The sequence below is a fragment of the Ostrea edulis genome, chromosome 6 (genome assembly GCF_947568905.1).
Source record: "Ostrea edulis chromosome 6, xbOstEdul1.1, whole genome shotgun sequence".
Classification (NCBI taxonomy): domain Eukaryota; kingdom Metazoa; phylum Mollusca; class Bivalvia; order Ostreida; family Ostreidae; genus Ostrea; species Ostrea edulis.
Window position 1 is genome coordinate 89,806,503 of NC_079169.1, and position 11,903 is coordinate 89,818,405.

General features: G+C 36.9%; 1 protein-coding gene across 1 annotated transcript; it reads right to left on the reverse strand.

Moving 5' to 3' along the window:
- Positions 1-233: 233 nt before the first annotated feature.
- Positions 234-11,903, reverse strand: LOC125647428 (mucin-2-like). The gene is made up of 6 exons (XM_048874106.2): positions 11,897-11,903; positions 9,225-9,332; positions 4,792-7,251; positions 2,910-3,233; positions 1,785-2,447; positions 234-884 (listed from the first exon to the last, which is right to left on the reverse strand). Exons 1-6 carry the CDS (start codon positions 11,901-11,903, stop codon positions 817-819), a joined length of 3,630 nt encoding a protein of 1,209 aa, XP_048730063.2. The 3' UTR covers positions 234-816.

Sequence of the window (11,903 nt, forward strand, 5' to 3'; positions counted from 1 at the left end):
CTGATCCCACCTCTGGTGTGTCCAGGGGTCCGTGTTTGTCCAACTTTCTATTTTGTATTCCTCTTAGGAGCTATGAAACTGATCACAAGTCGTTATTTTCACCTTTCATCAGATTTATTGTTAAAATTGTAGTGCAATACCTATATTATTGTGTCAGCTCTATTATCCTCCCGCATTTACCATTACATATATTTGTTAAACAGAACACTGAAAGATCAAATGCATGTTGGAATTTTATTATCTTCAAGGAGACCTTAATTTTCTCATGAATGCGCTTACAATTGTTTGTGATATAATATAAAGATCTTAAAATACATTTTTTCACATGAGAAATTCGATACGAACACAGCCATGTGATTCAAATGACACGGTATAGAGGATGTCATATTTACAATATCAATTTGTTTCGCACTTTTTCTCCTTAAGTCGATTCTCTCTATACACTCCTAGGTTATACATGTGGGACACGATGGGTTATGAAGTATGAAAGATGACAAATGGTAATGAGTATACCACAATGCTATAAGATAGGTGAGGATGAAAGCTACTATATTTAGTTTTACGTCCCACGTTCTGTAACATCACTTAAAGAAAATTTACAGATCGATTACATGCATTTCGTCATGAATTGTAATTGAGGGAATTGGAACGGTTTACACAAGAACCGATTGCATGTATATCGAGAAGTGAAATGAACATGTACACTGGCGAATTTTTAGAGACGTTTGTATGCTGCTTGCCATGCGTCATTTCTCATTCTTTGTATCATTTCAGGAACGGATTTAGTTGCTATGACGTCATCATCATTGACCGGAACTACTGCATAGGGAAGACCGGAACCCCACCAGGCTGCCCACGAGGTATTCCGATATTTGGTGTCATCGCTATCATGAAAAAAGAATTACATTAGAAATAATTTGGATATATCATTGATGATTTATAAAAGAGAATCTTGCTCTTTTGTAGATCAATCAATAACAAAATATATCAGAACGGTTTCGTCATCAAGTTCTAATGATGATGTATTTACACATCAGAGAAATAAATCTAATCGTATCATACAATTATCTTTTTTATCACTCTTTACAAAATTGCATGTATTCAATGTTAGTGACAGCACAATAAGCTACAAGCTACTGAACTACATATGTATTACATAAAACACATGCACAGAGCAAAAACACGATGTGCAAGTGCATTGGCGGGAAGAAGCTCACTACAGTTGTGTGGTGAAACATTTAATAAAATCATACGACGAAATATGAATGAGAATTATGGTCCTAAAAGTGATTAGAAACATCCGGGAGGGGGTTTACCTTTCTCCCTTAGTCAAAAACTGGAAAAATAAAACAAGTGTAATTGGATGGTTGATATTGAAGAACAAAATGGCGTTATGAAGCAACATTTCATGAATATTTCGATTGTAATATACTGTTAAAAACAGTAAAACACGTTCGATGTGCAGAGAGAGAGAGAGAGAGAGAGAGAGAGAGAGAGTACAATATGAAAATGTTGTAAGTTTTGTGAGTGAAGCTTCTAAGAACAGACAATGTTTTTCTTTGTGTTACATTGACATCAAATCTACAGCTCCTTCAAGGTAGCTACATACCATTCAACTGCGTCCACTTATACTGTTCACTGTTTACAGCCAATAGTTATAAATGCATGGAAAATGTACAGCGCTTTATTTAATATATGTAGAGCAATTTGATTTGATATTGTTTAAATAATAGTATGCTAAATTCAATGATTCACTACTAGGTTTCAGAGAAAAAACTATTTACCTACGTCCTGGAGACGACGATTAAATTGCAAATTGAAATTTGAACTATCTAGTGGTCGATTATGTTCAGCAATAACTCTGGCGTTGGTACTAGATAGAACTCCGCCAACCAGCTCCGGAATGCTGGAGACAATTCCCCGGGCTGTTCCGGGAAGATGTACTCCATGACGAATAAGATCGAAATTCCATGGTTTTGGCGGGAGCGTAGATCGCTGAAAGTTTTTGATATGTGGCGTTTGGAAAGTAGACATTTCAGCATGTACAGCTATCCCTCCTGGAAAAAATGTATTCCGTTTTTTTCCGGAGAGATTTGGTTGCCCTACACTGTTCCCAACGCTGTCCATTATCACAGGAGATGAAGACGGGGAGAGAACTGTAGTTGAGGAAGGTAAAATTGTTGTTGAAATTGTTCCAGTTGACTGAATGTTTGTAGTCGAAACCACACCAACATCCGCAGGATGTACGCTAGGGTCCGTCACTGGACTGATATTGGGATCTGTTACAGGTGGGGAAGTGGGCCCTGTTTTAGGAGCGGGGTTGGAATCTGTGACAGGGGAAGGCATGGGCTCTGTTTTAGGAGCGGGAATAGGATTCGTCGTTGGTAAAACACTGGTGTTGGCTGACGTCGTTGACAGAATTATTGGTGATGATGTATTTATATGAACTGTAAAGTGAGAAATGATTTAATTGGCCATGTAGCAAAATCTTAATAGCCAATGGAAAGTAGCAGAATCTTAATAGCCAATAGAATGTTTAAGATACAAAATGAATATGTACTACGAATCTACCTCTGGTTTATATTAGACTATTTAATTCCTGATATCCGATATATACGTACATATAAAACATACAATCAAAATGTTATATCTGATTACATAACTACACTTTAAATATTTTGATATATATTTACATCGCAACATACCTGAAGGTTCTCACGTACTGAAATTACCGCCATACATAATCATCTTTGTCATTAACATTTGAAAAAGTTTAGAACATTTCATTTTCTTACTACTGACATACTTTCAAAACTGAGAGCTTTGTAATTTTCTTTTTCAAATATTCGCAAAAAAAATATTCTACATTTATAAATACCCTGTGCATCGAATGCTTCGTAGAAACCTACCTGAAGTAACATTCAATTGTGAAGAATTTGAGTTCTGTGGGATTAGTGTTGGATCTGCTGTGTTACTGTTGACTGTAAGCAAACCCCTCACACCTCCACTGATTGGAAATGGTAATCCTGTTGGAATGATATTTTTCTTCTTGAAGAAACCGTGTAGGATTTCCTCTATCAGATTCCGCAGCGAATCCACATTCATGAAGGCGACTGTTGGAGATACAGTAGGTTTCGGAACAGCAGCCACTGGTTTTATGTTCTCCAAGATCTTAAGATCTTGCGTTTTAGCTTGCGTTAAGGGTTTTCGTAGCACTGGCTGTCTTTGGTTTCCTGAAATATCATTTGTATATATTGTAGGTGTTTATCTATTTTTTGTTGAGGAATACAATAACGTTTTACTTGGGCAAGACGATATCTTATTCAAAGGGTTAATGAAATAATTTCTTTCTCAACTGAATCGATCCGCAAGAGCTTGATCTGAGTATGATCAGTTTTTAAATCGAGGCAGATTATTGACAAGTTAGATAATGTTTAAAGTCCGTATTTCGCAAATTCTATGGTCGTTATAACGATCTACTTTACCAATACAACCTATCACTGGGTAAAATGCTGTCTGACGTGTTTCATATCAATTATTAGGTCGTTCTTTATCCACTGATTTTGACTACGAATTACTCCGTTTATCTGATGAAAATATAGGGCTCATGGCAGGTGTGATCGGTCGACAGGGGATAATTGCTCCTCCTAAGCACCTAATCCCACCTCTGGTATGCTCCAGGGTCCGTGTTTATCCAACTCTTTATTTAGTATTTCTTGCAAGAATTATGAGATTGGTCACTGCTCGCTATCTTCATCTTCTCGAACAGTGACCAATCTTCGTTATCTTCATCTTCTATCCCGTGGGGATCCGGGTTAGAATAGGTCTTCAGTACCCCTTGTTTGTCGTAAGAGGCGACTAAATGGGGCGAACCTTCGGATGAGAAAACAAAAACCGAGGTCCCGTGTCACAGTAGGTGTGGCACGATAAAGATCCCTCCCTGCTCAAAGGCCGTAAGTGCTGAGCGTAGGCCGAAATTTGGCAGCCCTTTACCGGCAATGGTGACGTCTCCATATGAGTGAAATGTTCTCGAGAGGGTCGTTAAACAATATGAAATCAATCAAATATTGTATCATCAAATACATGTATTGGTTTGTTTCAGGGGGGAAAATGAGGTATGGAAATATTGCGTATAAAATAAAGACAGTTATTCACGAGAACTCTCCGTAGCTCGTTCAATGAATGGGAATGACTGTATGTGGGTTTAGGTGGCATGGAATTATGTGTCATTTCGTCTTATATTAACCAATCAATCGCATTCATGATTGTTATTACATTTATGAATAATTCCTAATTACTATGTCTTTGACAGGAAGTACAGATGTATTCCAAATTTCGGAACATATTCAGTGAATATTGTTGTGTAAATCATTTTTATTGTATGAAAGTCAATGTGGCTCCCATTATACGGGCCTATAATCCACTGTGATCGATTAATATTCACGAATCGTGACATTTTACATCTTCCTTGTAGTTTTCATGTCTGTCTATTTATAAACATATATACTTATGATTTATACCATGACTTACATATTCAGATGCATTGATACTACCTTATGCACCTTATGCAAAACACCTTGTTTCGTTTTCCATATTGTAATTAGTGATGTTTAAAGCATGTGCTTATTTTTGCTGATTATTTATACGATTTCACGACACTGCTTCTGTTGATAAAAATTGCTAAGTTTTCCCCTTTGTTGTTTTAGTTTCTAATAGTCAATTGCACATTCACAATCTGAATATAAAAAGTGATGATGCATGTTTAACCAATATGAATTCGTATTACCATACCTGCGAGTTCCATCAGAAGTAACTTATTTCTTAATGCATTTAGTTGTTCCTCTCTTCTTTTCAAAAGCGCCAGTCTACGCATGTGTAAAATATGACCTTGCCGTTGCAGCTCTAAAAACTGAGCGTCCGGCAGAGGATTTGGATCAACGGCGGTGGGTTGAGCGTTACTGAAAGCTATTGATGGAACGTTTGTCTGAAAACCATCGCTCTGAGCAAAAGGGTCAGTAATGTTTCCAGTATTGGGAGAATGTAGTCCTGTTGGGTCCTGTAAAATGGCATCAACAAATTGCGGTTGTAGATCATTCAAAAGGATCGTTGGAGGCACTGTTGTTGATAATCCTTGCAAGTTTACATTAGGGAGAGTTGACATCACAGGACGGTGTGGCTGTGAAGAGACTGGACTGATGTCTAGTAGCAGTTTATTTCTTAGTACATCAGAAGTCTGTTTACCTTGATGCATAGTCCCGTTGGTGGAATGAAAAGAAGGGATGCCCAAGGAGGTATTTTTTACCACATCCCCTACAAGACTAACTCCCATCACTGAAGCCGCTATGTTAGTGCTAGATGCCGATGTAGGATTAATGTTAAGCGGTATTGAAATATCTAACATCTGTGGATGGTTAGTAGCATTAGAATCTAAACTGGTATAATTATTGGACACCCATGACATATTCCCTCGAGAGTTGGTGAGATTAATGAGACCTGACGTGTTTACAAATATGGATGTGGGAGTTCCAAATGAGGCATCTCTGTTCATTTGAGGTTCGACAGGGCTTTTTGTACCTTGGGTCCCTGGAATTCCTAATAAATTTTGATTCGGAAACACGTGGTTATTTTCTGCAGTCGGTTGGACGTTCTGATTAATTGAATTCATGTCATTTGGATTTGAGAAATGCAGTTGTGTCGGAAAGTTTCTTCCAAACGAATTTGTTGATGTCTGGGAAGATGCCACTGGATTTATATGCACTGAACCTTTTCCATTAATAACTTGTGTCTTTAAAACGGGTGGTCCGGGTGGGAGAACGCCTGTAAATGTAATATTGTCTACCACAACAGTTGTTCGTCCACCATTATCAATTATCATTGGTTCTCCAATTGTCGGATCACCACTTCCAAATGAATTAGGTGGTAGAGCAGTTCCAGTACTTTGAAGAATAGTATTTTGTTGAACAGAATCAAGTCCACCAACGACCGATCCTATTACTCCTGTTGAAGATTGGGGAATAAGCATTTGAGAGTTAGCGAAATTCTGGTTAGAAGCAAGATTGTTAACCTGCAGAGGCTGAACCGCATTAAATTGATTTGACTGTACTGTGTCAATTGTTTCCTGGCGTAAATTTCTTTGTCTTGACATGCCATTAACATTGAAGAGTTGCGCATTGTTAGAAAATAAATTATTTTGGTTATTGTTTGTGAATGTATTAGTGTTTGCTAAAGAACCTGTGTCTTGTCCAAAGTTTCCAGTACTTGATGGAAACGTATTCCAGGGTAACGAATTGCTCGCGGGAATAGATCCCGAAACCGCAGGAGGCTGTTGGTCAAACATTTGAAGGTTTGGCAAAGAAGGATTGTTCACATTCGTCTGAAATTGAATGTTTGGTGGAAAACCAGTTTGCTGATTTGATGGAAAGCTGATTTGAGTGTTAGATGGAAAACCAGACTGGTCATTTGAAGAAAATCCTGCTTGTGGATTGCCAGGAAATGCAGTTTGGGGGTTGCCAGGAAACCCAGTTGGAGTATTGCTGGGAAACCCAGTTTGGGGATTGCTGGGAAATCCAGTTTGGGGACTGCCGAGAAACCCAGATTGTTGTACCCCTGAAAAAGCATTTTGATCAAATGAAATACTCCTTGCTTGTTGGTTATTAATCCCTTGCTGAAATGAATTGGTCGGGGTAGGTTGTGTATTTTGACCCACGGTTAACACGTTTCCGATGTTATTGGAAACAGGTGCTTTTGTGGTGGCTGGTTTCGGTGGTACAGCTGCCGCTGATGACCCAATTCCAATTCCAAGTCCTATGTTGATGTTCCCTCCACCTGAATTCGATGAACTTGAGCTAGTGTCGTCTGCTGGTCTGTCATTCTTTCGAACATTTCCCGAGTTAGTCGGATTAAAACTGTTCAATCTATTTATCATATTAGTTCTAGTCTGTTGCCGTTGATTAAAAGCCGTGTTGAAACCTCTTCCTGCTCCTATATTATTCATAAATCCAGTCTGCTGGTTTATCATCGTTGGATTGGTCATTCCTTGGTTGGCAACTGTGGGATTGGGATTTTGGGGTGTGGGGCTTGGTTCAGGTGCGTCCGGACTTTGGACATTGACCTCAATATTGACAGTTCTCTGTTTAATTGTTTCTCCTCCACTTTCTGACTCTGCGTTTGTCTGGGGAGCCTGAGTTCCGCTTGGTCCTCCTGTCCTTCCTAAGCCTCCTACTGTCGCGATTCTTCTTGACTGCTGAAAGCCTGGAAATGTAATAAATGTATGTTTCAGCAATCAAATCAATGCATGTTTGCATAAAAAGTAATATCTGTTTGTCATAAACATGCGATTTATTAGCAGTCATATAAATAGCACATACAGGTAATTAATTTATTTCAAAAACAAATACCATGCCATTCTTGCATGCAGATATTTGAATAGGACTCTAAGTATTTGTTTCCGCATGCATGATATGACCATATAGAGATAATTCATACAGGTTATTTTGGATGCTAAGAATCCCACTTTCAGCCTTCACGTGGATGGCGTTATGTCCCTTTGCATTGAAAAATACAAATTTGAAAACCCAAGCATTCATGCATGATACACTACACAGTCACGCTGTGTTAGTACTTTAGTACTTTAGTACATTGTGTATTAGATACATGGCTATATACCAGACTGAACCCATCTGCTGTAAAACACATGGTACTCTTTTATTCATTTGATTCACACTCGTATACTATTAATAGCAACACGTATTCGGTTGCTTTGAAAGATGTTTCTAGAGACACCTTTAGGAATTAAAAACTTCTTTAGAATAAAAACCAATTATTGCACAGATGAGAATATATTTCAATTCACCCAAATATACACATACAATGTATACATATCTATGTTTCCACATCGTGACCCTCAAACATGGTCTTACCTCTGTTCGGAGACCGGAGAACAACTATTGGAGGGGTTCTATTCCTTACTAAACAGAAACGGTTACTATTTACCAGTAGGAATGAATAATAATGAAACAGGTTTTTTTTTTTTTTAAAAAAACAGTGTAGTAAATCACATGATTTAAGTCAATCGACTTGCATGGCTGTAAAAAGTAAGATATGAAGCCGGTTTCATTTTATAATCCTTCCTTACAATGACAACCTAAATCAAGCTTCTAGAAACAGGAAAATGGGAACTGATCTCTTTAAAAATGTGACCCTAACGTCTCTAGGTGCTCTTGTGTAAAGCTCGCAAGGAAAGTTTAAAATACATCCAATTCCTCCTAGAATGCTCTCAAGATATATCTTCCATAATCGACAATATCAAAGTGTATGAAATCGCAAGGGCACAACTTCTTTTTCTTTTTTTAATTTCTTTCACCATGTGATACGATCACCATGCAAACAGGTACTTTTTAGTGTGATTTGCGACACTGAAACTATTATGCCATACGTTTTTTATTTACCTTTATTTACAAAAAAAGTAAATTCAAATTTTGCTATTGTGTTGTGTTATAATGAAACACCCCAATCTCAAATCTTATCGACGTACTGTACTATCATAAATTTCTTGTTTTCCATTCGGATGAGACTCGTGTTGAAGCCATCTTGGATTCCTACGAAACCAATTCAGGAAAAAGGCTCATGTTCCTAGAATCTGGATTTGTGTTAATGTCCCATTCGAGTATTTTTACTACTATAGAGATGTCACAAATTCGGTGAAGTGCAACCAATTATGCATATAATGTATGGTTATGGCGCTTATGATCATAACATTGAATGTTCTTATCCGTGCCACTCAGATTTCGAGGTCATACCCGAAAGACATGTGCCTTTCACTTCTAATACATATGGCGAAGAAACAGGTATCGAGAACAACCCGGAGATACCGGTTGCTAAGCACCTGGCTTGCGATTTGATTGGCTAGCGATTTGATTGGCTAGCGATTTGATATGCATTTAAGAATTGGCTTCGTGAATTGGTAAATGAAGACATGGCATAAAAATTGGATCTCACACTTATTTGTTTCTTGAAAAATACTTGTAGTGGATTTAAAGTGATTACCTATCTACCAAATAATCTTACAATTCATCTTATTCAGTGTAACATTTTCTAGAAGTCAACCAAGCCCAAAATTTACACAGCTATCCAATGGTAAAGAATGCATTTTGAATTCTTTCTCTCTTATATTTATAGATTAATCAGATATATAGATATTAATAGTTTTATTGTGCTATATTTACCTCTAGTTCCATTTCTTGAAGGTAGAAGATTGGCACGCCTGGCTGCGGCGACGATGGTTCTTATGTTGAAGGGCAGCTCCCTTACTCGCACGCGGTTTCCTCGGGGGTCTGTCAAATTGAAAGCAACGAGATCAAGTTAATAACACAAATGTTAGAACATCAATGTAGACTAGAAACCTGCACAAGTGTAGCAAAATATGATCAAGGACTACAGTGTGCTTCATAGAGTTTCATGATTAATTGACTTTTAACATGTTTAAAGAAGTATTCTATCGTAATTCTGAATATGTTTCATTTTGCTATTGCTCGCAATGAATTTGATAATTGTTGCATTACATTATTTATTCCAACTAGAAATGTGTAGCTATTCCAATTCAGTCGATGAATATCATATATGATTAAACTTTTCCCCTTGTATTGAGAGGTACATGATTAGAGGTTTAGTGTTAATTAGAAGTCTAGGCCATCATAAATCCGTCTCTGTCAGCTATTTCCGCAGCCTTCCGAAGGCAGTGTTTGAATTTTATGTCTACGTGCATGTGCACTGAGTAAAGGTGATGCCAGGAAGGTTAAGTGTAGAAAGTCATAAAAAAGAGGTGAGCAACTGCAGCTTAAATCAAGAAACCGACGCTAGATGACCATAAACCCAATGTGCGTATTTATGTCACGCATTTTGACGATATTATTTTGATTATGACGGCTATCAATTTCTGAGGTGTTTGGTAACGATTTTATCCGAAATTTTGTTTGCTTTTCTTTTTTTTAAATGTATCATCTAAAGCATTCACATGTATATTGCTCAACCAAAATCTGAAAGTCAAATGTTTATAAAGTCCCGGGTCTTGGTTTTGTTCACATAAGTTAGGTAACCTAAGGTTTTTGGTGCATAATTCCTTTTTAATCATATCTTTATTTATGCCTTTGTCATGACCACAATAAGGCCAGGGTTTTTTATGTTTGTTACATGCAGTTTTGTTAAAAACATGAAATTTGCTTACAGCAATTTATTTGTATACAATCAAATGCACGAGTCGTCGTTTAACACGCATGCGTTTTGACAGGTTTGATAACTGTCGGGAATGTTCAATATAATACATTGTAAATATTAAAAATTAAAATTGAAAAATATCGGATTAAAACTATTTTTTGAAAATTTTAAGTGAAAATAAACTCCAAACAGTTAAGGAGGTATGCTACACCAGAGAAATTTGATGTAGATGAAAAGTGTAGGATATGTACAAAAATATTTTGAACTTGAAATTTTCAAATTTACTTTATTTTGTCAAAAAATACAGTTTTAGTAGAAGGTAATCTGAAAAAAATTTAAAACCCCTGCTGGACTCGAACCTGCGACCTACAGTTCAGCAGTCGGTATTCTTTTTTTCTCTCTCTCTCTTTTATTTGCAGTCGGTATTCTAACCTACTGAGCTACTCGGCTAGGTATTTAAATAGAAAAGGAAAAGTCAAATATTGCTGATATCGATTTTGTCATCCATGTTTTTAAAGGAAGTCAGCCATTATGACGATGTAGAGTACTACCTTAAACGTTAACTAGTCTGCGTAAGCAGTATAAAAGCTAGGTGAATTAAATAATTCTATAAGAATGGTCATCTAGCGTCATCACATGCCAATATCCAACTCCTGTGTTACAAAATTACCTCTTCTGCGATTTCTTAAGAATTGTTCAGCTCCTATAATAGAAATTCCAGTGTTATATATACATATATTAAACACATGTTAGGGAAGTTCAGGGTGCCAATCTTTGTTGAAATTTACTACACCGTGTAATAACTAATATTCAAACTATATTACATAGCATTATAACACCTATATCTATGTCAGTATCCACGGGGCAACTACAGAGGTCTATAACTAGTCAATAGTCTATAAAATCTTAAGGTAGCTCACTACATCAAGACTATGACACTACCGGTACATGTACGTCACAAGATGGCGATTCAAACGTTTTTTGAAATTATTTGTATCTCTATATCCGAAGCTCAGTGGATATGGTATCGGGTTACTGACCAGCAGATTCCGAGTTCAAATCCGCCAGTGTCTTCTGTGTCATTTACTGAAATGAATTTTTGAAAATCATGTTTGTTCACAAAAATTGCATATTTTTGCCTTTTTGACATACATTATATATTTACTGTTTGCATACCATCATCTCTTTCACGATTAAATCATTGCGTGCTGGATCGAAAAACCCTTTCAAAGTGTAGCGAGCCACCTTAAATCTAAAGCATCTGTAATTGATTAATGTTATGTCCATCGAATACAATATCATGGATTGATTGATTGTATCTTGCTTAACGTCTCGCTCGAGAATTTTTCACTCATATGGAGACGCTATATCATGGAGTAAAGACATAAAGCAGAACATTTCACAAAAAGCTTACTTATGTTATTGTTAACATTCATATGGATTCATCAAGGTGTATTCAATTTTTGTTAGAAGCAAATAAACATATCAAAAGCGCGAGAGTATTCGCACATAGCTTTATTGAAGCTGATGAGCCAACCACAGACGCTGTCATTAAACGCTAAGCTTTATCTACACGTAATCCAAACACACGCTACTATACATTTCACATTTGTTTTCGTATTTGTCTACTATAAAATATGGATAAGCGCTTGGTACCATTACTTATCTATTGTCGTAAACCTACCTCTCAT

Bases quoted from the DNA above. Each gene is read 5' to 3' on its own strand.
- LOC125647428 (XM_048874106.2), bottom strand. The intron at 3,234-4,791 runs GTATGGTAATAC...ATGATATTTCAG, and splicing joins ACTTCTGATGGAACTCGCAG to GAAACCAAAGACAGCCAGTG. The intron at 885-1,784 runs GTAAATAGTTTT...TTTTCATGATAG, and splicing joins TCGTCGTCTCCAGGACGTAG to CGATGACACCAAATATCGGA.